At 36.8% G+C, this 27,967-nt stretch overlaps 1 protein-coding gene across 7 annotated transcripts in view; it reads left to right on the top strand.

Annotated features, from left to right (window-relative positions):
• Positions 1-27,967, top strand: part of NOL4 (nucleolar protein 4) — a 428,511-nt gene that overhangs the window by 342,857 nt on the left and 57,687 nt on the right. For all 7 annotated transcript variants that reach the window (XM_042911014.1, XM_042911013.1, XM_042911019.1 and 4 more), the window contains one exon: positions 15,040-15,220. In XM_042911014.1, the coding sequence (XP_042766948.1) occupies positions 15,040-15,220 (181 nt within the window). The remainder of the gene's footprint in view (positions 1-15,039; positions 15,221-27,967) is intronic.

The raw sequence follows: 27,967 nt of genomic DNA, 5'->3' as shown, positions 1-27,967 counted from the left end.
CAAACACAGCAGGAGACAAAAAGGGTGAGGGCTGGGCACCATTTTTCTGCAAGTCTGGATGAGCTGCTGACCGGAAATGGAGCATTCTTACCTGCCGTTCACCGGTTGGTACACAGCACTATATCCTATCTTCCCTTTGCAAGGAAGGGCCCACAAAGGAGAGAGGACGAGGAGGAGGAGGAGGAAAGAAAGTTGTAATTCATTTGCATAATTTAGGCTTCTGAAATTAAAAAGTATTAATCACCTTGCTGATTTGGTTCTGTAATGAAAAAACTGCTTATCAGCAAATCCAGCCTCCTGCACAGTGCCTGGGTTAAAACAAACAGCAAATTCCATCAAAGGGAAATTATGAAGTGAAGATAATGCTGAATTTCTGATGAAATATCCTTGTGCGGTTCCATTATTTTTCACTTCACTTAATTTTATTTTAAGGGCCATTTTAGAATTAAAACACTCCTTCCTTAATAATCGAATGTTGTTTGTCCTTGAAGCTATAGTTTAGGGCAGTTAGCAAATTTTAAAAGATTAAAAAACAAGTTTGAGTTTTTGCCTATAAACATCTGAAAACATACCTAAAAATATACTTAGTACTAGGCATACCAAAAAAAGATCTTCATATTTAGTACCCATCAGAGTAAGTACTGTTTAATTGAATGTTGTTTGTCCTTGAAGCTATAGTTTAGGGCAGTTAGCAAATTTAAAAAAGAAAAAAAAATGAACGTTTATTCATTCTTGAGAAACAGAGACAGCCTCGTGAGCAGGGGAGGGGCATAGAGAAGCCTCCAGACTCTGAGCTGTTAGCACAGAGCCCCATGTGGGGCCTGAACTCACAAGTGGTGAGATCATGACCTAAGCCGAAGTCGGATGCTCGGCCGACTGAGCCACCCAGTCACCCTGGCAGTTAGCAAATTTTAAAAGATTAAAAAACAAGTTTGAGTGTTTGCCTATAAACATGTGAAAACATACATAAAAATATGTTTAGCACTAGGCATACCAAAATACATCTTGATGTTTAGTACCCGTCAGAGTAAGTACTGTTGATTAAGTAAAGAGATAAAAATAGAATATTTTTATTTGAAAAATTTCTCATTTTACTGTCATTGTTTCACATTCAAATATATAAGCATGGAATATTAAAATGATATAGCTAGCTATATTTCTTTTTTGCCTTTTGTGCCTTAATTGCCTAACAAAATTAACTTAAACTGTGGAACACTGAGTGTGTAAGATCTGCTTTGGGTACCATTTTTCTGCCACCCATAAAAGAGTTTCCAGCAGTATTTGACAGCCTAAGTCTGTGAAAGAGGATTCCCCGGTGAGTGAACAAATGGATATTATTCTTTTTCTTCTCTAGTTAAACACCTCCTGTTCCTTTAAGTTCATTATAAAGTTTTGAGAATCTTCCAGCAACCTGGTTTGTCTTGCCTAGACAGGTTCAGCTCATGATGGCTCCCAGTGTGCCTACCAGTCAGGAAGGTTTGACTTGCTCAGCACAGTGCGAGCTCTGGAGTCAGAGTGCCTCTGTTTAGATCTCGGTTTCAGTACTTACCTCTGTGTAAACTTGGATAAGCCACTTTGAAGCCTTTGTGCCTCTGTTTTTCCAATGTGTAAAATGAGAATTTAATAATATATAACTCATTGGTATGTTATGTGGATTAAGATAATATGACAGTCCATTAACACAGTTCCTGGCATATAGTAAATGCTCAATAAATATTACCTGGTAATATATTTATCTCTCTCTCCTCTCTCTCTCTTTGTCATTCTTTAAGGAATAATTAAATGCAGGCAGCTCAGCATTCTGGGATTTATGTACTTTTATTAATACAGCTTAAGATGGCATTAGATAATTTTTGTCTAATTCATCTGTACATTAGGTCCCTTATTATATGCAATCTAAAAATAATCTCTTTTGTTATATTTAAATCATTTACAATTAATCTACAGTCTTAACCTGTTTCACCTGCTCATGTGTAAGTTCATGGGAAGCAGGCAATCATTCTGTATCATTCGTTACAACAGTGTGCAGTGTCTTGCACATTGTGTGTCCTCGATATTTTAACAAATGTTTTAAGTTAGTTATAACTGTACATTTTTCCAGAGGTCCTAATGTTACAACATTTCTTCCTCGCTTTGTGTGTAGAGGTAGTAGTTTAGACTTAAGGGTAAGGATACACTTTCAGCCCTGTTGAGTTCATCGTATGAAATATCAGCCTGTAACGAAACTGTCCAAAGCCTGTTGCTGTTGATTTTGCATATTGTTTAGACTTCCCCCTCCTTCTTCACATCCTGCATCCGTTTCTCGTTATTACCCAAATTATTCAGTATTCTATCAATATACTTAACGTGTCTCAGTTTAAATATCAAATGGCGTAGGCTTAGGGCAAAAATTCATGGCATGCCTTCTAAAAACCTCTCTTCTAGCTATTCCAGTGCATTCATCTGTCTTTGGATGTGGTCATTCTGTTAAGATATGAACTGTCCTCATGGTGCTATCTTTCAGCCTACTCTGCTTTATTTTGTCATATGCTTTGTTCTTTGTCTAGAAAATCACCATGATCTGCATTTTTAAGTTTTTTTTCACAAAGAAAGTGTGGTAAGTTTAGGTGTGAGTTGGTTGTTACCCATTTTAACAAGTATTTTAAAATATTTTTCAACTTTAATGACTTACTGCCTTTGTATAGAGACAGTGTGGTCTTTCTATTCACATATTTTAAGTTTTCCTTTTCTATCAAAGAAAACTTCCAGGTAGAGTTTGCCATCTGATGTATTAAGACCATTTCAAATGACAAGAATCTGAGATTAAAAGATATACTTAATGTATCTATCCAAATCCTAAACATACTGCATTACTTCCCAAAGTTTTCCTACCTGTAATCTTAGATATATTAAAGTTTGAAGGTGTACATGTCTTTTGGCATGGCAAATTAAATTTTTGCTTTATCTCTGCTTCCTTCCAAAACCCCACTAAAATTATTGTAAGTGAATATAAAGAGTTGAATACTAAAGGAGATACAGAATGAGGGAGCATTCAGGCAAGGATGAGAGATTTTATCTCAACTTTGGAAAATGGAAATCTGACATGCAGATGATGGTAGGAATATACCAGCAAGAAGCCACTGAATCCCCTCTTCCCCTGAGCAGCCTGAGGTGATCTCTGAAAACGGCTTGCTAATTCACTTGACCCAGAAAACCCAACAAAATCATGCAAATCAAGAGGTTCAAATCTTCGTGTTCACTTTAAGAACACACACGAAGCCTGCCCAGGCCATCAAGGGTATGCATATCTGAAAAGCCACCAAGTATCCATAGGGTGTCACTTTACAGAAGCACTGTGTGCCATTCCGTCACTACAACGGTGGAGTTGGTACGTGTGCCCAGGCAAACAGTGGGGCTGGACACAGGGTCCGTGGCCCAAAAAGAGTGCTGAATTTTTACTGCACGTGCTTAAAAATGCAGAGAGTAATGCTGAACTTTCAGGGTTTAGATGTAGATTCTCTGGTCATTGAGCACATCCAGGTGACAAAGCCCCAAAAGATGAGACGCAGAACTTACAGGGCTGGTTCCTGGTCGGATTAACCCTACATGAGCTCTCCGTGCCACAGTGAGATGATGCTTGCTGAAGGAGAGCAGATTGTTCCTAAACCAGAAGAGGATGTTGCACAGAAGAAAAAGACCCTTCCCAAATTCTAGGGGATCTCTGCCTCTGACCACCCCAGTAGAAGATGAGTGGTGTATTCTGTAGAGAAATAGAAGCAGAAGGAAGGCTCTAAGCCCAGGCAAGCTAGGTATAACAGCAGGAACAATATACTGAAAATGGGCAGAATAAATTCTTCATCCTGAAGGTTATATATCTCTGCTACAGGCCTTTTCACATTTTAGCTCCAAGAACAGAGGAAGCCTAATAATTTTCTCCTTTCAGGAAACTTGGAATCTTCTCTCAAAAATTGAGGATCCAGAGAGGAATAGAACTATATGAATCCTGGCACTCAAAGTTCAGAAGCAAAGCAAAGAACAGAAGAAATTTTTGAAGCAAACATAATCTATATCCTCAGAGAGATTTTTTTTTAAAAAAGGTTTTTCCTTGAAATAAGAAATGAATGCACGAAAAAGAGCAATAAACAAAATCAAACACGTAGAATATGAAAAAATATATATGATAGTCAAAGGTTCTTTAAGGATTGGAAGACCATTTGGGAAATTACTCGGAAACTTTAAAATAATAGACATAGAATGGAAAATTAAGGAGAAAATTTTTGTTTTGTTTTTAACATTTATTTACTTTTGAGAGAGAGAGAATGAGCAGGGGAGGGGCAAAGAGAGACAGAGACACAGAATCTGAAGCAGACTCCAGGCTCTGAGCTGTCAGCACAGAGCCTGACGTGGGGCTCGAACTCATGAACTGTGAGATCATGACCTGAGCCGAGGTTGGACACTTAACCAACTGAGCCACCCAGTCACCCCAAGGAGAAAGTTTTTTAATGTTTGTTTATTTTTGAGAGAGAGAGAGGCAGAGAGAGGGAGACAGAGAATCCCAAGCAGGCTCTGCGCTGTCAGCGTGGAGCCTGATATGGGGCTCGAACCCGTGAACCATAAGATCATGACCTGAGCCAAAATCAAGAGTCGGATGCTTGAGCGACTGAGCCACTCAGGTGCCCCATGGAGAAAAGTTTTTAAAAAGGATGATCATTCTAGGACAGCCAACACCTGGCTAATTAGAGTCAAGAGAAAGAGAAAATATGAAGAAATTATTTTTAAAAAATTCAGAACTAAATAACACACATTACCAGAATGAAAGAGCCCATAAATTATCAGGACAGTAAATGCAAGCCAAGATCTGAGTTAATCACATTATCATGAATTTTTCAGAAGTCATGATATGAAAAGAAACTCTTAAATACTCAGGGAGAAAAAAGGGCACATACAAAAAATTAGAAAGCCAAAGGACATCACCCAGGAAAAACTGTCCTCAACGCTAAAATATATGGGAGTAAAACCGACAAAATTCTGAAGACCGTTCTATATCCAGCAAAATAAGCAACCAAATATCAGAGTAAAAATACTTTAAAATAATTTTCTGGTATATATCTTCTAATAGTCTGCCTCACAAAGTTATTGGAAGATATTCTCCACTGAAACAAGAATATAAACCAAGGAAGAAGTCACTGAATCTAAGAAGAGGAGCTCCAAAATAGAGGGGGATAGAAGAATGTCTGAAATGACACTATGGAGCAAGCCTTGGAGAGTAATCTTTGTAGATTAGAGTAAGAAGATAAACAGTTCCAGCAGACAGGTGTCCAGGGGAAATACAGAACTGGTGGGGCACCAGATGGATTTGATGATATGGAAAATGTTCTGAGGGGTTTATTCTGTGTTAGAGAATTTGGGGAAAATGAGTACTAGTGCCTTAGAATACTTGCCAATTAGAAATAGCGGCTTGGAATACGAAGAATGCCAAGGGAAAAAAGAAATGAATACCAAGGGAATAAAAATCTAGAGAAGAACGTATACTCATTGTTCAGTGGTTGGGTCAGTAGTGAACAGCACTGTGTCATTCTGGGTCCCAGCAGGGGAGAGAGAGCACAGTGAAAAGAGTAATTAAAGACTATTTAGTAATAGGACTATGTACGTAGGCATAAGATGGCCTAAGGAAATGAAGAAGAAGATGATGAAGCATCATCTGGGGCTGGCAAGTGAGAGAAGCGTGGAGAAGCAATGGAAGGGAACTGCTAGCAGAACCAGACTAAAGCCCTGGGAGAGCGGCTGTTTCACAGGCTCCAGATTCAGCCACAGAGGAACACAGACACGCCACAGCATGGCAGGTCAGAAAAGGCTGCCGGGGGGATAAAAACCCACGCCCTGTCATTTCTCAACCTCTGAAGCATGTTAGGGCTTCCCGTTGACCAAATCCTAGCATCCAGAGAGCAAGAAGCCCAGCGAACTAACTTCATACTGGTTAACACTGGTTCTAGAGAGTGCATCTGAAGTGGAGGAAATAAGAATATTCAATTCAGTAGCAAAAATGTGTGTTTAAATATTTTGTTAGGACGCAAGTTCTAGTCTAAGCAATGTGAATGCTTCTGTGCAATAATGAAACAAACCCAGGGATCATAGAAATCTTTGGATGTGAAGAATGTCTCATGTCAAGTGTAGAATGATTTGTGTGTAATGTTCATATGCGGACACACACACGTCCCCCGTATCTTCATATGACTGCCTCTTTTCTATCAGTTTTACCTTTTGGCTTATGTACTTCTTTCAGAAAGGCCTTCCCTCTTGGACACCCATCTCCAATTATTCTTTTACATCACCATGTTTTCTTTCATTATTCATGGTTACCACTGTCTGAACTTATTACATATTATAGTTTTCATTTCTTCCTCTTGCCTACTCTCTTCCTCCTCCCCTACCTCTATAGGTCCCTTGAGGGCAGGGATTCTGCCTATTTTATCTGATGATCTATCTTCAGCACCTAGCTGGATGTGTAGCCTAGCAAATAAGACATTCAATAGAACATTGTTTTAAATAATTGTATGAGAATTCATCCTGTGTTGTACATATGAGATAATAAAAACAGGGCCTATTCAATATGGCACCGATCTCTAGCTCAGGAGACTGGATGAAGGTATCATTAACAGAAATCCAAAATTCAGGAGGCAGAGCAAATTATGGATGGAGACGTGAAAGTATGAGAAGAAAGTGTACAATTTTGACGTACTGATTAGGAAGCACATGCGGGGTATTCAGGTATTTGTGTCCAGTGAGTAGTTGAAAATGACTCGGGAAAAGGTCTTAACTACAGATTGAGATTTAGGGGTCTTTGGTATAGAAGGGATAGATGAAGGGATAAACACAGCTGAGATCTTCAAGGAAAATTATGCATAGAAAATAGCAGACTCAAAGAGAAGCAAAATGGAAGAAAAGGAGAAGCTTAGTTATACCGTTTCTACCAAAATTTATTATGGAGAAGGATAACATAAGCCAATATCTTAAGGAAGATAATACCACTGCAACAAATACACAGCCGCCAAGAACATTAGTGGATTTACTTGTGTATATTTTTGAGAAGTTAGAGCACTCCTAAAAATTAATGACTTCTTGAACAACAAATCAGTTTTTCATCATAGATGTAAATAAAATTGTAAACTTTAAACCTGATGTATGAAGAAATATGCCAATGGTGCTATTTCTTTTCTTACTATATACCCTACACTCACAGTCAACATGGTACATCAGCGCTCGTTACATAACTAAGTGACAAGTGACAGAAGTAGTGCTATCCGGGAGAGGAACATTAACAAAAAAACATAGTGTTTTGTTTATGTATACACATACCCATACATAGTCAGTTATAAGCACTGCATGTTAAATTTATCACTAGGTTATTTTCAGTTCATTTCATGTTATCTCATGCATGTTCCCTTTAAAAGTTAATTTCACACTAATATAAAAGCATTATGACTCGGTGATTCAGGCATCACCATTTTGATGGCTTTTCTAATTACTTTAGTTTGACTATTTCATAATTAATACACTTAAAATATCCAAATGGGTGGGTAATTTGTACACCCAGATGAAATCAAATTAGAATAACCTGTAAGCTTTTATTCCAACGTGTAGGTGTTAACATCTCAATTATGTGGCTCCTTCAAGGTACACAATTTGGATGGAATTCTGTTTACTATATGATTGAACGTAATGTTTGACAAAAGTAGCTATGAAGGAATCCATCATGTAGAGTGACGTTAGGAAGGGATTGTTCTTCATTCTGCTCAGGCAACCATGCTGGCACGCCTGTTTCTAATTTTGAAATCATCTGGGATTACCTCGCAACATCAGTGTGGAAATAGCATCATTAGTCAAGTTTCTCTGTTTGCTCAAAAAGAAATGTGGAAAGATGAAAATTATCTGCCATGGCCACTTGTTGTTGTTGTTTTTAACTTTAATTGTATTTTTCATATCTCTGCTTTCTAGTTCAGTCTAATTTTCTTAAGCCAATGATGAAAACTCCCAGGACCATACTGAGAGGATTTTGGGTAACTGACATCCGGGATAAATAAATAGTATGTGAGGGCTCCGTTTTAAAGTTCTTAGCCTGAGTTTTGTTGACTTATGTTTATGTAGCCATTTGTGAGAAGGAATCTAAAGTTTCAACATAACATAAAACTGTGTTAAAACACAGTTTTAACATAAATTGCAGCTTAGTCGTGTATTTTAGAAAAACTGATACCCACGGAAATGAAAAGAAAATTTGTTTCTCTTGTCTTTGAACGTGACACACATTATTTTAATTTGTTCTAAAACGTTAATCACAACAGTATTAATACCTATTAGTTTATTTCAGCATTAGCCAATAATATATGGATATTCTATATGGATAAAATAAAATAAATATCAGAATTGATAACTGCCAAAATCTAATTAAATCCCTTTATGAAGCCCCTTTATGGATCACAGATTTGATTACATTGTAGATAAAATAACATACCTCTTCAGGCTGCCCAGCATCATACCCTAGGTGGCCAGTGTGCAGATTTAGCCTTAATCTTGTGATACCGTTATGTCAATAGGATTCTTATGTAGTAGCTAATGGTTAACTGCTCTAAAAAAAATCTTAATGCTTCTATTGTGCTTCCCAAACTTTAAATTTTTTTTTAATGTTTGTTTATTTTTGAGACCGAGAGAGACAGAGCATGAATGGGGGAGGGTCAGAGAGAGAGGGAGACACAGAATCCGAAGCAGGCTCCAGGCTCTGAGCTGTCAGCACAGAGCACGACGCGGGGCTCGAACTCACAGACTGTGAGATCATGACCTGAGCCGAAGTTGGACTCAGCTTAACCAACTGAGCCACCCAGGCGTCACTGTGCTTCTCAAAGTTTAATACTAAAAATACTTGTTCTAAATTTGGTTAAAGCTATAATATTCTGAATTTTTATGATAGCTATAATGTTTTTATAGCTAGAGGTTTTGACATAGCCATCATGTTTAGGTCTTTGCTTTGAGGGAAATTTTAATTGTTTGAATATAATTGTCTTGACACTTTGAATTTCCCATCTTCTGTAGGATATTTGGTTCAAGGTCTTTTGGTCTATAGCAACCTGAGGACTGAAGAGCTCATTTATATACATTTGAAGTCTTTGTTCTCTCCTATGATATCTTTTAGTCTGTATTTGTTATTCTTGCATTTTTTTTCATAAAGATAATTGTATACAGAAGAGGTACAAGAATTTCAGATAAATAGTCTTGTTTCTTTTGTTTAATGGTGGCTGGGGGATATTATTAGAGATTTAAGGAGAAAAAATATTTTGTTACTCTGGAATTTAGGTTAGACTATGAAGAAGGAAATACTATCTTTCTCCATTAGTTTGATGAAAGCCATAGCAAAGCCTGATTTATTCATATAACACTTTCTGATTTCACACAAAAAGTAAACTTAATTTTTTTTAACCTTTATTCAGTTTTTCTGAGAGACACAGACAGAGCATGAGACAGAGAGAGACAGGGAGACACAGAATCCAAAGCAGGCTCCAGGCTCTGAGCTGTCAGTGCAGAGCCTGACGCAGGGCTCGAACTCACTAACAGTGAGATCATGACCTGAACCAAAGTTGGCCACTTGACTGAGCCACCCAGGCACCCCAAGAAACTTTAAAATAAGTCTTTTAAGAAAAAAATTTTGTTTGCTCTTCAACATTAGATACATACCTTAAAGTTTTGCGAACAATATTAAAAATTAAATGACAAACCATCATCAGATATAAAATATTCAAATAAAACTTAAAACCAGCAGAAGTAAGGAAGTAATAAATATTAGAGCATAAATAAAAGATATGGAAACTAAAAAACAAAATCATATGACAGATCAATGAAACCGGAGCTGATTCTCTGAAAAAATTAATTATTGGAAAATTCCTATGTATTGGTGCCCAATGGCACATTTAGATGACTCAGAATATTTCCCTGCTTTTTTTTTTTTTTTTTTTTTGCCACTTTAAGTTATGACCAGAGTATGGAGTGTTATCAGAGAAAGTGACAGAAAATGTGGCTGCCAGGATTGTTCTCAAACTCTGAAGAGCTTTGGATGCCAGCAGCTCTGGGTTTTGTTCTCCAAGAAGAAAGAAATCTCAAACTCTTGAAAGAGAATTCAACATGATAAATGATTTCAAAAGATAGGTTTGAGAAGATGTGGACAAGATGTCAAGGGGAAAGCACTGGTCAGGAGGTTATCACATTAGCCCAAAGGAGAGACTATGGGGCTCTGAACTGTGTATTCTCAGTGAGGGTTTCTCAGATGTATGCCAATGAGGGTCCTTTCCAAAATGGAGCCACGAGGACATGGGTGTTGTTTGACTGAGAGAAGCCTAGTGTAGGAGAAAAAATAAATCTTGGTGTGATGCATTAACAGAACAAGATACATTCATTGGTGATAGAACAGGTCTTGTTTTGTTTCTTAATTAAAAATGTTGGCAAGAGATATCTGGAGGAAAGAAAACATAAATTTAAGTTCAAGATATTAAATCTGCTATGCCTGCATTTCCAGTTGTTCAGGCATGAGCCTCAGAGAGAAGGCCAATATTAGAAGTAAGAATTTGAGTATGACAGTTACATTGGTAATATCTGAAACCATGCCTGCCATGGTATCACCAGGTAGAGCATTGCAACTATCTTACCAAAAGAGAATATTAGGTTAAAGGGGATTAAGAAAAAAATAATTTAAGAAAGTTTTTTTTTTCTTTTTAATCAGTAGAGCCAAAATTGCAAATAAAGGTATAGTTTTAAAGATGTTTTGAGTTGTTATAAATGTAGTTTTTTAAAATATTTTAAAAACTCAGGAGGAAAAATATCTCAGGAGAAACAAAAATATCATATGATTAGGAAAATACATTTTTATTCCCAAAATATATTAAAAGTTAACATTTAAGATGCCAATTTGGTATTGCTTTGTTAAAATTGATTTTTCTGAGGGCCAAAATTAATATAATATGCATATAAAATCAATGACCAGGGCACCTGGGTGGCTCAGTCGGTTAAGCGTCTGACTTCAGCTCAGGTCATGATCTCAAGGTTCATGGGTTCAAGCCCCGCATGGGGCTCTGCACTTGGAGCCTGCTTGGGAATCTCTCTCTCTGTCTCTCTCCTCTCCACCTCTCTCTCTCTCAAAAAAAAATCAGTGACCAAAACATTTGTATCTGCTGTCCAATTTTACTACCTCAAAGGAACATTACTTTTACATTTCATTATGGTCATATTAACAAAGGAAACCAAAGTTGAGTGTTAGAAACCTATAGAAAAAGATATTTTTTAATATGATTTTTTGGGTCAATAATTAAATGGCAGACTGTTACATGTAAAGTTGAGATTCTTTTGATGTTTGTCAGAGGGTATATGTGCATGGAAGCAGGGGGAAGGGCAGAGAGAGAGGGAGAGAGAGAGAATCCCTAGAAGGCTCTAGGCTATCAGCACAGAGCCCGATGTAGGGCTCAATCCCATGAACTGTGAGATCATGACCAGAGCCAAAATCAAGAGTCAGACACTTAACCAACTAAACCTCCCGGGTGCCCCAAAGTTGAAATTTTTAAATGCTAAGTCTGTACGTTTATTTTGGTAATAAAACTTTATGGCCATTAGGAAGAATTTTAGAGTAGATTACTTTGCGATGCAATTCTTGCCATTCTTGCCAACCATATATCTATGTTTACTGGGTTGGGGACTATATTTATTTTGTGTTTTATATTTAAGCCAATAGTTCTCAAATCTTTATTGTTTAAAAAATCGTGTGTGTGTGTGTGTGTGTGTGTAAATAATGCTACAAAGAGAGTCTTTTAATGTAATAACCTGTTATTCTAAGAGTTTGATAAAACTCTGAGTAACAGCTATCTTGCTGTGGTTGTGGTTTCTCAAGTCAGAAACACAATCTACCTTCTCTCTTATTTCACATCTTATCTTTAGGCTACTTGGATTTGGTCAAAAGATATTTTTCCTTATTATCTTAGTGGGTTTGGGAGCATCTTTGCAAAGAACAGTCTTCTGTGTTGGCATCTTAATTATTTGTGTGGCCAACAGGGGGAGAAGATTGTATGGAATGCTCCTAACTGAACGAAATAAATGACTCCCTGAGTGTTACTATATATATGAGAGTGTGTGTGTGTGTGTGTGTGTGTGTGTGTGTGTGTGTGTCTGTTGTTGGCATCGTCAATCACTTCTCATCATCTCAAATAATAAGTACATTTGCTTTAAGTGCAGACTTTTTTTTTCTAAGCAGTTTTAATGGAAGCTTTGATTCTCTCAGATCTTTTATGAATTTCCCCATAAACTCTTAGCAATGTACTTAGTTCTGGAACACTTGCTATCAAATGGAAGAAGAGAAGCTTTTAGAAAGTGGAGATGTTTTCCAGTAGTTTATATGTGAAATAAATTGTACTTTCTTGCCCCATCAGTACTAATAAATCAAAGGATAAATTTAGAGCTTTAACTTAAGTAAAAACGCTTCTGTCATGTAGACTACAAAGAGCATGAAAAGATAGGAGAAATCCAATAACAATCTTGCAGAAGGCTCAGGCAAATTGATGCCTGAATTATCCATATGTTTACTATTTTGCAGTGATAAGCTTCTTTGAAGTCTGTGCAAGCTTCTTCACCTTAAAAAGGTGGATCACAAGTTCCTTGACCAATGATGAACTAAAACTGTAATTCAATATCGATGCAACATTGCCTTACAACTTCTAATTGCCATAACGATGTAAGGTAAAAGGCAAAAAAGAAGAAAGGTATCTGAATTATTAAATCTAGCAGTACACTTTACTGGAATTTTCTAACTCTAGATAGAGAAGACTTAATGAAAACACACAATAAACATGATAGACGGTAGAAAATATAGTCTAAGAAAACGTAGAATTCTTGGGAGACATAATAAAGACATTGTAACATTTTCCAAGCAAAGTTTTTTGGAATCTATTGTCAAAAATTTGAGTGGAACCAATCAAATTTCTTTTTTTTTTAAGGATCTGTCTAAATTACTTGAGTAAAGAATTCCTTAGGCATCTGCACTTAAGGAACTCAATCTATATGGCCCAAGTGCCAATCAGATTCTGCAAAGTCTAGTTGTCTCTGTCCAGTTTCTGAGGATAAGGTACAAAAGAGTACAAACCAGTCTTCCCAAAGACAGTGACAATGTCAAATCATTCCCAATCTTGCCTTCCATCTATAAGTAATCACACATCCTATTACAAGCCTATATTTTGTGAAATGTGCAATACATCAAGGCTATATTTATCGATAAGGCCAAAGCCTTGTTACAGAAGTTACTATAAGCATTTCTTTAATTTGTTGTATATTTTTAATCAAAGAAATCTGAATCAAAGCAACACTGCATTATCTAGTACACTGCTGGTGGTCCTTAAATCACTGATGCGATCTTATTTTTATGGAATTTTTAACAGAAAATTGAAATACGTCTCATAAAAGCCGGGATAGGATTTTGTCTGATTTTTGAGGAATGAAATTTATTTCAATGCCTGAATATGCAGTCTTATAAAATATTGATATTATCCCATTTTAAAAATAATCTTCATAGCAACCCAGGGGCAAGCTGTCAGCCTTGAGAAGTTTGGGAACTAATAATTAAAAGTTGCTTACAGAGGTAAAATGTGACTCTAGGGGATATTTATTTTTTTATGTCATTAAAATCTATGCTTCTTTGAAACCAGTAACAGCAATCGTTCATAAGGAAAACACGAATTAACTTTATATTAAACTTTTGCCCAAAAGATACTGCAGACCAGATTTTATTGAGGCTTTCATATGTTTTATTTCTCAGCATATAGTGGACTGCCAAGAACATTAATAATGCAAATCTGTGTTTGAACACAAATGACTCCCTACAAGGCCTGTTTTGATTATTAATGGAATTAATTATCTGCCTGCTCTATGCAGTTACTGTGGTTTGGAATAACAGTTAATAATGAAAGACTAGGCAAATTTTAAAAATAGCATGTTTAATAATATGAATTAATTCTATCCTACAAAGAATCAGTGAGCAAATATTGTGGAGACAATGCCTTCTCTCTTCTCTCTTTTTACTCGTCATGAAGAAACTCCTCCTATAAGTGTATTTTATTGTCATTTTTCAAACACAGAAAAATAGACTGGGATGTTCAGAAAGGCCACCAATTTTGCCAAACTGGGAACTCAGATTTTATCATGTTGCCCAAGTAATTTTCAATCAGGAAACTGGGAAGTTATGCAAGTAGTGGAATTGTTTGAGGCTAGCCCCTACCAGGGACCCCAAAATTGCTTTGAAGAATCGAATATTCTGCCTTCTTTCAGAGTTTCAATGGCGACATGTCTTTACAGAAAGAATACTTCACACAGCCTGGTGGTTTTCAAAATGCTGTAGATGCAGTGATTTTATGAATGTAGATCAAACATGGCATAACGGCACGTCTTTGTGCCCTCGTCCCACAATCTCTGGAACACTCTGAGTCATCTCCCCCCAGAAGCCTTACAGTTCCATGAAGCGTAGTTAAAATCTATTTCTTTATAGAAAAGAGAAGTCATATGCATAAAAAAAAAAATCCATGGGTAAACATCATGGATTCACTTATCAATGTTCTGGTAAGCTTTACTCATTTAATAAGCTTAAGCTGAATATATAAGACCTGTCTGTGTTCTACTTTGGAGGAATATATATGTAATGTGTAGGATAATGACATAGTGTATATAATATTATATTATTATATATATGATAATAATATACATTTAGGTTGATTTCACCTCTGGGCTATTGTGAACAACTCTCTTCATGTAATTTTAAATTCAGTTGGAAACTGCTTGCAAATTTTGCTCCACCTCCAATCTGTCTCGCATCGTTACTTCCTTTTAGCCAAGTTGTTGAAAACGTGCATGTGTGCCAACCTGATGTTGACCATATATGTATATTTTTTTCTTATTCAGTGCCGACCCGTAGATAACAACGGGATGGTCGTAGTCAAGGCGAAATAGTACAGTGACTTGACAAATAACGGAATGCTGTTGTCATTGCAGGACGAATCTGCCCCAGCTGACAAACAGTGTAAACCAGAGGCGGCCCAGGCCACTTACTCAACCTCAGCTGTTTCAGGCTCCCAGGAGGTGTTGTACATCAACGGCAATGGGACCTACAGTTACCATAGTTACAGAGGTCTAGGAGGGGGACTGCTTAATCTGAATGATGCTTCCAGTAGTGGTGAGTCTTTACTATTTATTGTGCTTTTTCTGTCCATTTGGGGATAGCAAATTCTCTAAATCTGAGAGAAGAAAATGAATATGCCTTGATAAGCAACAGTGCCAATCTGCTAAAAACAAGACCATTTAATACAGAATATTTGCCTCCCTACCCGGATATCTCCCTATTCTGTTGCTGTTTCTGAAAGTGGCAGCACAGTTACGCAACTGGAGAATTGTACTCAAAAAAAAAAAATCTCAACTAGTGAAATAGCAAAAAAAATTTTTTACCAAATAGTTATACATTCTTCCCCCCAAAGCTGTAATGCACTATTCATCAAGAATAATGACACATTTTCTCAGTGTTCACAGAGGTTTTTGGTTTGGAAAATATGAGGCACCAGGAACTTTACTTGATAAAACACACACAGTAAACCTAACATACATGTGGAAACAACACAGAGAAACGACCAGTGGCTATCCATGCCCCACCAGCACTGAATGGTGTACTGGGGCCAGCTCATACCAGCTCATTCTTTGTAAATTGTTAGGAATTTCTTGAGCTTATATACCAAAATGAATTGCAAATATGTAATATAAAAGGAATAAAATACGTGGGTGAATTTCTTATTACTGGGTCGTAGGAAGTGCTTTCCTAAACTATACTTAAAATTCAGGGAAAAAATAAGTTTCATTACACAAATGCATGCACACACACACACACACATACACTTTTGCATGACAAAAAACCACTATGTGTTTATGTGTAAGAATAAATCATAAATTGGTAACATTGTTAGCTACAAAAGGTTAATAAGCCAATACATGGAGTTCTTCTAAAAAGAAAGAAATACCCAAAATTATATATTACAACATAAGGCTAGAAAGTGAACTCACAATTCCCAAAGAAAGCCATGCAAATGTCCCTTAAATATGGGTAAAATTACTCAACCCCAGTCACTTCTAATAAAGAGAAATGAAGATTAGCAAAAATCCAAATATTTACACAATATTCCTTTGACAAGGCTGTGGGGGAAATGAGGACTCTCATGCACAGCTTGTAAAAATGCAAAAAGTTGGGGTGGAATTTGGCAGTATCTAGAAAAGTTAAGTATGCATTTACCATTCAGTCCAGCAATTTCTTTAGGAATCTCTTGTTAGGAATTTATCTCAAACACATATGGGCAAAAATACAAAAAGATATATGTGGAAGGGTATTCATTGTAGTGTTATTTATAAATGCAAGAAAAAAAGGATTACCAGTAAAAATGTCTATCAATTGATGGCTCGTTGACTCATTTTGAGTGCATCCAAACAAGAGAGTAATATGCAGCTATATATACTCCAAGTGGTGAAAAGTACCACAGTTTGCTAATATTCATTAAAGAAGGACTTATATAATATTTTTTTAAAGTGTATATAGAGGCAGGAATGGGGGAGAACAGTTTGGAGAAAGGAATATAAGCAGAATTCTGAAAGCATAGTTGGTTTTTATATTTTTATTTTAAAAAATTTAACTTTGAACAGTTTAAATACATAATTGTGAAGCAAACTGACTTGAAAAATTCCTGATATCAAAAGTAAAATGACGCACATGAACTTTATCTGTGTTCATGAGCAGTTGGCATAGCCCCCACACAGAGGAAATTTTCCAAGTGATCTCAAAAACCATAATTTGATTCCACAGCATGCAAGCCTACGATAAAACCTTAAACTATTTTCAGTAATCATATTATTTTGGGCTGTTGTCTGTGTATTGTGATTTAAAGCAAAGTTGTAATTATTTTGATGTCTGTGAAAGTTGGGATTTTTAGCAAGGGGCAAAGTAGATATAGACGTAAAAGCAATATGTTTAAGGAAAAACTCCCATTATCGTGTATTTGAATTGGTAGTATCAGTGAGAATTCAATGCATTTTTTGTTTTTTGTTTTTTAAAAAAAAACATATTTCTTCTTCCACTGAAAATTGCCTGAAAGAAATACCAATTTTAATTTTAATATTTAATTAGGCTTGTGGGCTTTTAATAGATTTCGGAGCAAATTGCATTATTAATGTCAAAGGAGTATATACTCAAAATCATTTACTTTTATAATACTGCAAATATGCTCTGAGTGTGTTCGGGGATTACTCTTCCTTGAAGGCTGGGGCTATTTGGTCTGCTTTAAAATTAAAGGTGCTCTAAGGACAGAATCACTGAGCTTTCGTCTGAAGCAGTTACTTTCAACTCAAAAGAGGGGTGCCCCAAGTTGAAAGGAAAAAAAGAAAGCATCTCATTTGGGAAGGAAACTAAGTTTTAAGTGTATATTCTGTTTTTCCAAAGCTAGGGAACCTTATCAGCTTTTTTCAAGTTTTGTTTGTAGTTAGTGCACAAGTCAGAAGGAAAGAGAAAGTTTAATACCAGAAGGGGAAAACAAACAAAACCTGAGCATTCCTTTTAGCCTACAAAGCTGGAAACTGACAATTCTTTTTAAATATTCAACATGGGAAGTAAGACCTGATAGGTATTTCAGGACTTATCAAAACCTTATCAAAAGAATTGGGGGGGGGGAGTGCATTGGCTATAGGTTTTAGAGATAGAAACCGTATTTTTTAGTCTTGAAAAATCATTCATTTATTAAATTATTTAGCATCAACTAATAACAATAGCTACCACTTAGCAAGTCCTTCTGGAGCTTCTGCGTAATCTCCGTTGAATCCTTACACAGTCCTCTGAAGATATGTTTTGCAATTTTGTGGAAAAATTAATTGAATTTGCCCCAATTAAAAAAAAAATAATAATGCCTAGACACCACTTGCCTTTTTCCTAGCATGATTGAAACCTATTTTGTGAGGCTCAGAGAGATGAAGTGATTTTCCCAAGGTCTCTCCTTAATAAAGGGAGGAGCCAGGATCGGAGCACAGGCTTTCTGACATCAGAGGCCACGTTGTAAACCACTGAGCTAACAATCTGTGTAAAGGAAGCAAGTACTAAAGTATGTGATATCCTTAGGTATGAACTAATCTACTTTTTGTCTCCAGAAACACTCCCATTCTGGACATTTTATATAATGAATGGATCATACAGTATGTGGTCTTTTATGTCAGACATCTTTCATTTAGCATGATGGTTTAAAGGTCCATCTACATTATAATATGTATCAATACTTCATTCTTTTTTTATTGCCAAATAATGTTCCATTCTGTGGCCATGCCATATGCTGTTTAGCCATTCATCAACTCATGGGGACTAGGATTTTTCTCACTTTGGGGCTACTACGAATAACGCTGTAAACATTTATGTACAAGTTTGTGTATATATGTTATGATTCTTTTGGGTATATACCTACAAGAGGAATTGCTGGTTTATTCGTATGGCAACGCTATGATTAACATTTTGAGGAAATAACTCAAAATGAGATAGATGTCTTTTCATTTATTATCAATCTTTAAAAATTTTTCTTAACTATGTCTTGTCATGCTTACACTACAAGCTTTATACTTCTTTGCTGTTTCCTTTTGTGATGCTATTGTAGACAGAATGCTTTCCTTAAAATATTATTCTATATCTTTTCTACTTTTGGAGAGTGGGTAAAGTAGTAGTATTAATCATTTAAATGTTTGGTAGAGTTAAGGAGTGATGATATCTGTGCCTGGGTTTTTCTGAGAGGTTTTCAATCACTAACTCTCTTATTATAGGTTCACTTATATTGTCTCTTTCTTCTTGAGTCAGGTAGTTTGTGTATTTCCAGAAATTTGTCCATTTCAACTGAATTATCTAATTTATTGACACAATTATTCATAAGATTCCTTTGTAATCCTTTTTGTTTTCATAAGGTCAGTAGTGGTGTTCCCTCTCTAATTTCTGATTCTGGTTACTTGAGTGTTCTCACCTTTCTTCTTGGTCACTCTAGCTAAAGTCACGTCAGTTTTCTTCATCTTTTCAAAGAACAGCTTTTGGCTTTATTTATTTTCTGTATTTTTTTTCTATTCTCTATTTCATTGATTTTTTACTCCCATACTTATTATTTCTTTCATTTTGCTTACATTAAGTGTAGTTTGTGCTTATTTTCCAGTGTCTTCAGCTGAAAAGTTAAGACATTTATTTTTTTCTTCTTTATATATAGCCATATTGTGTTTTTGTCTTCATTTACTTTAAAATGTTTTCTAATTTATTTTTTCATTTCTTCTTTGACCCACTGGTTATTTAGGAATATTTTCTTTAATCACCATATATTTATAAATTTCCCAATTTTTCTTAATGATTTCTACTTTTATTCCATTGTGACTAGAAAGCATACTTTATAGATTTCAATCCTCAAGTTAAAAGTTTGTTTTATGGGGCGCCTGGGTGGCTCAGTCAGTTGAACGTCCGACTTTGGCTCAGGTCATGACCTCACGGCTCGTGAGTTCGAGCCCCGCATCGGGCTCTGTGCTGACAGCTCAGAGCCTGGAGCCTGCTTCACATTCTGTGTCTCCCTCTCTCTCTCTCTGACCCTCCCCTGTTCCTGCTCCGTCTCTCTCTGTCTCAAAAAGTAAATAAACGTTAAAAAAAAATGTAAACAAAAAAAAAAGTTTGTTTTATGACCCAGATTGTGATCTGTCCTAAAGAATGTTCCATGTTTACCTAAGAATGATGTGTATTCTGCTAAACACAGAATATTTAGCACCCCATCTGTGGTGGGGTCTTTGTAAATGTACATTATATCTAGTTGGTTTATAGTGTTGTTCAAGTTTTCTATATTCTTGTTGATCATCTGCCTAGTTATAATATCCATTATTGAAAGGTTATTGAAGTCTCCCACTATTATTGAATTGTTTACCTTCATTTCTAACAGCCTTTCATTTATTTTGGGACTCTGTCATTGTGTGTGTGTGTGTGTGTGTATTTATATATATATATATATATATATATATATATATATATATATAGTTATATATTATTAATGAATTGACTCTCTTATCATTATAAAATATCCCTCTTTATCTCTGGTAACTTTTTTAATGTTTATTTTTGAGAGAGGGTACACCCATGCATGAGCAGCAGAGGGGCAGAGAGAGAGAGAGAGAGAGAGAGAGAGAGAGAGAGAGAGAGAGAATCTCACACAGGCTCCATGCTGTCAGCACAGAGCCTGACTCGGGGCTCAATCTCACCAACCTGACCTGAGCCGAAATCAAAAGTTTGATGTTTAACCAACTGAGCCACCCAGGTGCCCCTCTAGCAACTTCTTATATCTACGTTGCCTAATATTAGTTATTTCTGTAACACCAGAAAAAGGCAATGGTAACTTGGATTATAGGTAGTGGTAGTACTGAAAATGAAGAGAAGTGGGCAAAATTTTGGACATGGAAGTGACATATAAAAGAATGCAGGACAAATTGAATATTGCTTATTACCTCTACTCAAATACAACCAAAATAATTTACCTTTGCTTCCTAAATGGCTATGTAATTTTGGAAACCCAATGCCAAATGAAAATGTGGAGCCTCTTATTTAAAAATTAATATCAAGATGGTGATAACAGAGCATTACACAAAGCATGGTTAGTTTTTGGTTATTTTTTGTTTGTGTGTGTGTGTGTGTGTGTGTGTGTGTTTTCATTGTTTCTTTTGCTCTGTTTTGTTTTTGAGAGAGAGAGAGAAAGCCTGCATGTGCACATGAAGAGGGGAAGTGAGAGAAGGAGAAAGAGAATCTTAAGTGGGCTCCACACTTAGCATGGAGCCTGATGTGGGGCTTGATCTCACAACTCTGAGATCATGACCTGAGCCGAAATCAAGAGTGAGATGCTTAACTGACTGAGCCACCCAGGCACCCCACATGGGACTCTTCTGAGCACAGGATGTTGTGAAACACATACATGCCCCACTTTGTTCCTTTGATTTATTTAGCAAATTGGATGAACACTGTGTTTTCATAAAAACGGCAGATAGTTACTGGCGGGAAGAAAGATAATATATGCAAAGATGGAAAAGATTAAAGATACAAGTGAGGATATTTTGAGTTTTTTGAGGAGAGGAGAAAACGGGAAGCTGCCAATCGTGAATAAATACTGAAAAGGACTTTAAAGGAAAAAAAATTGCTATGAATTATTAATGAGCAATGATCCAAAAAGAAAAAATTTTGGTTCTTCTTGGCTCTATGGCTCTCTTTCTTTTTAGGAAAATGATGTTATCTAGCCCTTTTATGCCTCAAGGTTCACCCACCTGAACTTTTCTTTGACCTGCCCTTTTCACCCCTATGTCCCTCATTTACTAGTCATCTTTTAAATCCTGAACTCAAAGCCTGGATAAAATGTAGTCATAATTTTCACAGCATCCTGAGTTTGTCCTTTGAAGGATGTACCACAGCGTATGGCCCATTACACACACCACATGCCCCTCCACACATTCACACACATATGTTATCATACTACGTTGGTATCCATTCCTCAGTTTTATTGCTCAGTGCTACTTAAAAGCCACATAGGGAATCTGGTATAGATCGTCCATATGCCACCATATAAGTGGTTAGAAAGCAGGTTTGATAAATTAGAAGTTTAAATGTAGGTATTGTAATACTATGGTGAGGTTTACCTTGTATGTAAGTTACCCCCCAAAACCTATCATAGCATGAAAGGTCTAAAGGGACCTGAGAAATAATTTGATAGCAACCTCTATTTTTTAAAGGCTATAGAGAAAGAAACAGGCCAGGAAAGTTAGGTACCTTGCTCAAAGTGACACAAGCTGACTTTTTGGTTATTTAGTTCATATGTCTTTTGGTTTTTATATATCGATATAACGATCTCCTGAGGACACAGCAAAGGACAATGCTGAACAATCCAGACTGTGTACTGCAGCAAAGAAACAGGACTAACAGAATAGCCAGTGTGGCATGCAACATGCTAACGTTCAAATGGGTGGCTTTCTTTGAGCATTGGCTTCAGGATGAGTGTAGGGGAGTTTAAGAAAGAAAGAAAGCAAGCAAGAAAAGAGGCAAAAGACTAGTCTTGATAAATAACAGCTTCAGGCTCCAGCCAAAGAGAATTTCTCTACCTCACATTTGAAAAATAACTCTAGCTATAGTAACGGTAGCACCACAAATGGCTAATTACAGTTGTGAAGGAGCTCTCATTACTGGTTTTCAAAAGTCCATACTACCTGTAACACTGGCAGTGGCTACTGCTGTTTTGATAGTGCTTGGCTTTTGCTTGTTTTTATCACAGAAAGGCATCCTGATTGGTCAGGCCCACAATTTCCTGTATTTGGGGACTTTCTTCATAAATTCTGGAAACCCCAAACGTTCTGTCTTCTAAACACGGTATTATCTTTAGCTTCTTGCTTCATTTTTAAGACATCAGAATAGTCATTCCCTGTAACAGATTTGGAGCGATGGAGAAAGGATCTATATACATATACATAAATCTCGAAGCTAAAAAGGACATAGCAGAAGATTAGCATTGTATGAGATGCAGCATCACATCTGATGGCTGAGAACTCCGGTTAATTTAAGTTTGAGAATTCTTGATTTGGGGATTTGTAGAGATCTTCTGAAAAGTGTAGAATGGAGCAGCTACTTTCAAGAGACCTAAGTGAATTAGCTACACATCTGAGTTTCTTTTTTGTAATGTTTATTTATTTTTGAGAGAGAGAGAAGGAGTGAGTTTACCAGCAGAGGGGCAGAGAGGCACACACCGAATCTGAAGCAGGCTCTAGGCTCCGCACTGTCAGCACAGAACACGACATGGGGCTTGAACCCACAAACTGTGAGATCATGACCTGAGCCGAAGTTGGACGCTTAACCTACTAAGCCACCCAGGCAACCCACTGTACCTCTGAATTTCTAAGGCAGATGAAGACAATAAGAATTTAAACCATTAACTGGGAAGCATGATGTGGGTAGGCAGCCTAAATAGGAAGGTGAAGATTGAAGGAGACAGATGTTTGTGAAACCTTTTAAACTAATATAATAAGAACACAAACCCTATACATTGTACCGTGTTCAAGAAGAATGGGAGGGCAGAAAGATGAGAAAGGATACCTCACGGCATTTGGACTTAATTTAATAGTAGTTTTGGGTCCTTATTTTCAAATCACTGTAAATAGGTACCTTCTTAATCTATTCAAGCTGCTATAACAAAAATACCATAAACCGGGCAACTCAAACAAAAAACATTTATTTCCCGGAGTTCTGGATGCTATGAAGTCCAAGACCACAGTGCTGGCAGATTTGTTATCTGGTGAAAACCTACTTCCTGGTTCATAGCTGGCCATCTTTTCACTGCGTCCTCCCATGGTAGAAGGAGTGAGAGAGGTCTCTGGTGTCTCCCTTATAAGGGCACTACTCCCACTCGTGAGGGCTGCACCCTCACAAAGGTCCCACCTCCAAATACCGTCACACTGGGGATTAGATTTCAATACATGAATTTTGAGAGGATGGCAAACATTCAGTCCACGGCAGGCACTTTAAGAGAAACAAAGTTAAATAAGAATCACTGATCTCAGGGAACTTACAGATCAAAATGAGATAAAATATTTTTTTCTTTTCCCGTCTAAACATCAGAATCCTTTAAGATTCTGATTGAATAGCACTTCCTCTGGGAAACTTTACTGTACCTTGCCACCTTGTGGCCCTTTGGGAGAGTAAATTATTCTCCTGGATATGTCTCTATTCTAGCACTGTACTTTTTTTTTAAGTTTATTTATGTTGAGAGAGAGAGAGCTCAAACATGGGAAGGGGCAGAGAGAAAGGAGAGAGAGCGAACCCCAAGCAGGCTCAGTGCTTGTCAGCGCAGAGCCTGAGACAGGGCTCGATTTCCCAAACCTGGAGATCATGACCTGAGCCAAAATCAAGAGTCAGACGCTTAACCGACTGAGCCACCCAGGTGCCCCCAGCACTGTACTTGAAAGCAGAAATTCTGTCTTGCTCATGATTACATCCCCTGAATAAATATAATAAGTGCTCAACCATTTTGGCTTAATGAATAATAGATTTTTAAAAATAGAACACGTAGTGCCAAAAGTGAGAAAGGTGTAAAGAGAATTATTTATTGAATGGCAGGGGTGAAGGGTTTATTTTAGATAAAGCAAAGGAATCTGAGGCAAAAAGAAAGACTATACTGAATTTGAAGATTCTATGGGTAAAGGAGGAAGCCTCCAAGAAGTTTTATAAACTTCTGCTTTATTTTGAATACGGTAGCAACAGGAAAAGCTTGCCCCTGTTGGAGACTTCCATAGCAAGGAAAGGATGCCCTTCAAATCCTTTGTTAGCCAACCTCCATTTGTTTAGAGCTGGCAAGGGTCTGCACCCAGTGATCCAAATTTTCAAGTTGGAGTGTTATCCAAATGACAGCAGTTACAATTTGTGTAAAGAATTTATTCAAATTATCAAACTGAAATGCGAAGCAAGCAAGCAGCCAATCCTCCCGTTATTATCAAATCCAATTACATAGGACTTTGGAATGCTTTCTTTCTATCCGGAAGTTCACATTGAGCTGTCTAAAGAGGGCAATTGTAGTTTGCTGCAGTTATCCATTGGATCTCTTGAGTCTAAATTATATGCATAATGCATAAGTTAACTACTGATGTTTCCTCTCCACAAACTCCATCAGGCAGACTTTTCAATTTGTTTTTCAACTCTGATATAAACTGGGCTGATATACAGACCGAAATTTAACAAGACCAAATTGTAGTAATAATGGCCATAATAACTAACATTTGTGTCGTAATTTCTAGTTTGCCCGAATCTTTACATCCATTATCTTCTTTGCTCCTCACTAATATTCAGGGTTGTTGGCCATAAAGATGCTTTGGATCAGAACCTATAATTATGAGTCTAAGGAAGCTCGGCCATAAGATTCACCACATTCTAGAGCTCATTGATAGTGATACGACTGACTTTGTGTATGGATAGTGATGTCCCTAGGCATCAACATTCTGAACATCACTCTTCATCTGAAATTTTCAGAGGAATACTTCTATTCATGTACAGTCTTGACTTCTCATCTGTCATTCACTCTTCAATCCACTGTAGCTGGCTCCTCCCCACCATTTTGCTGAAACTGGTCAGGGAAAATTTGTCAATGATCCCACTTATTGTCAAACTATAGGTGATTTTTGTTTTACTGGATTTCCTGGCTATATTTAAATGTGTTGATGTTTAGAGCTTTGAAACATCCACTCTCTTGGCTTCTGTGATAATACACTCTCATTTCACTTTGCTCCTCAGATAATTCTTCTCCTGCCACATTCCTGGGCTTTCTCTCTCTCTCCTCATGCCCTCCACACTGGGATTCTCCTCGCCTCCTGCTCTTGTCCCTTTAACCCTCTTATTCTGCACACTGCTCAAAAGGAAGCCGACTAGCTCTTAGGGTTTTAGAATATGCTAAGAGTGGCATATCTCACCCATGTTTTGCCCTGATCTTCAGATTTTATATCTGGTTATCTACCAGGTAGCTTGATCTAGATATCCCAAGAAAACTCATATTCAATTACTTTAAAATAAATTCTTCATATCAACACCTACTGTTGCCTGTCTTATGGGGTTATCTCATGCAGGAATGCCTTCCTCTTCACCTGACTCATATCAGTTATTATGTTCTCTATGATAATTTTCTAGTTGCCTCCTCCATTAAGTTTTCTTCCTGTATGTTCCCATGATACCCTGGGCATGCCTCTTATTTAACCAGTTACCTACTTTTCTCTATACTGGACTGTGCACAGTTTGAGGACAGGAAAGGTGACTTTTTTTGAGTCTCATATCACCAGTGTTGATAGATAACTGGCTTATATTCATGTTCAATGAATACTAGATGGATAAATGAATGATTCATAAAGGAATTGTTCCAATAAAATACTGTACCACTTTTGAGAACTTAATTAAATCTAACTGAGCACAGTAATAATCAGTTGAGGATGTCTTCTTACAGTTCTCTTTTTCTCTTAATACCTTGAAAAGCACAATAATGGAAGAAGAGAAGTGTTTCGGATCAAACATTTAAGACAAATGTTTTGAAATACATAAATTCTGTTTTAAACTGTATTCAGCTTTAAGTCCTCTGACTCAAGAGAGAAATGTTTACATAGTTACCTGGGGAACCGTTTTTACCTTTACCTTATCCTCTTTATAACCTCTTCTGGTTCACTAGCCATATGCAGAGTAGTGTGGAGGCATGGGGAGGGATCCCTCATCATCCTGCTCCAGAAGATCAGCTGGGTGTTTCTGTTGTGTGAAAAATACATAAGATCTATTATGTAAAATTGTGTAGATAATGATTTTACAAAGTAGAGCCTAAAAGGGACTCACAGAGGTTAAGCCATCCCCTATGGTTAATTTGTATGTCATTTACACAATGGAAAGATCTACATGATGATAACATGTGAAAAAAGATGACAATGCGATCTAATTAAAGTCAACATAGTTGGGATTATGCAGTTATTATACCTCAGTAGATTCCAATAAACCTGAGTTAGTTTTCAGTGCACATTCTATGGCCCATAGTGGAGACTTCATTTGTATCTGGAGATTGTGCCATCGGGGTGTCTAACTTGTGGCTCTCTATTCTTAGAAAGCCCATTTCTTCCATGTGAATTCCTCTGATGACCTGTCTTGATTAGTATATTTTCCTCTCTTAAATTCTACTCTTTTCTGTCCTTATTTTGATTGCTTTTCTTTTCTTATAAATATAAGTTTCTCCACTTCTGCACTATCCAATACAGCAGCCATTAACCACATATGACTATTGAAACTGAAATTAATTAAAATGGAGTAAAATTTAAAATTCAGTTTCTCAGTCACAGCAGGACACATTTCAAGCGCTCAGCTGCCAAAGAGGTGGGTGGGTACTATATTGAATTGAACATTTCCATCACCACAAAAAGTTCTATTGGAAGAAAAAAAAGTTCTGTTGGATAGTGCTGATTCCAGACACTACTCTTCTTACCTTACACCATTACACTGACCTTTGGATGGTTTTATTACTTCAGAACTTTTTCTACATTTATTCCATTAAGCTCCTTGCGTTTAATTATATATGTGTTTTTCTCTCAATAAAATGAGTGAGGTCAATGAATAGCTTTATGGAAACCTAAATGGTGATTCTTAAATAGTAATGCTTTTCATTCAAACTGCTCAGCCTTTAATTAACTTTGTAGCTATGTAGGGGCTCCAGGAAGAGCTACTAAGTTGTACCATAGGTGTTGAAAACTTCTTTGGTAGAGGCTGGCATTGCTTTAAAACTAGAAACAAAACCAATTTTAAAAGAATTTCATTGTGACAGAATTTCAAATTGTGTGCCATCTAGAGAAAGCAAGACCAAAGTGAAAATGTTTGAAATGCCACTGAGTTCATTCTATTTTTCCAGCTTTTCCCACATGGACCATGATAATAACCTAGAACTCAGGTGAGACTATGGAAGATTTACACACATATGTACTGAGATAACATGGAGCTTCAGAGAGACAATGCTTATCTGTAAACTTTAATGATTGGAAATTATGTTAATCAGTTGGAAAAAATGGAAGGGAAATGATAGGAATTGTCTGCAAAATAAATGGAAGCAGCTTTCAGTTTCTCTGACTGAGCCCTCAAATCTTCCACCAGGTTATTGTGAGGTCTGGGAGCCACGGAGAAGGGGCTCTAAAAGAAAGGAGCGGCCCTGTGCTTTCCCTGGACTACCAAGCATATGTAACGGGTTTTACAGGTCAATATTGATCAGGCTTTCTGGCAGCAGGTTCTTAAAAGCCCTTCTCGACGGTAAAATGGGTCTTTATTTACTCTTAAGATCCTCTTTTTGTTTTGTGTTTTTGTGTTTGTGCC

The sequence above is a fragment of the Panthera leo genome, chromosome D3 (genome assembly GCF_018350215.1).
Source record: "Panthera leo isolate Ple1 chromosome D3, P.leo_Ple1_pat1.1, whole genome shotgun sequence".
NCBI lineage: Eukaryota > Metazoa > Chordata > Mammalia > Carnivora > Felidae > Panthera > Panthera leo.
The sequence above is the reverse complement of the archived record's forward strand: the minus strand, read 5'-3'. Positions and strand labels throughout refer to the sequence as shown.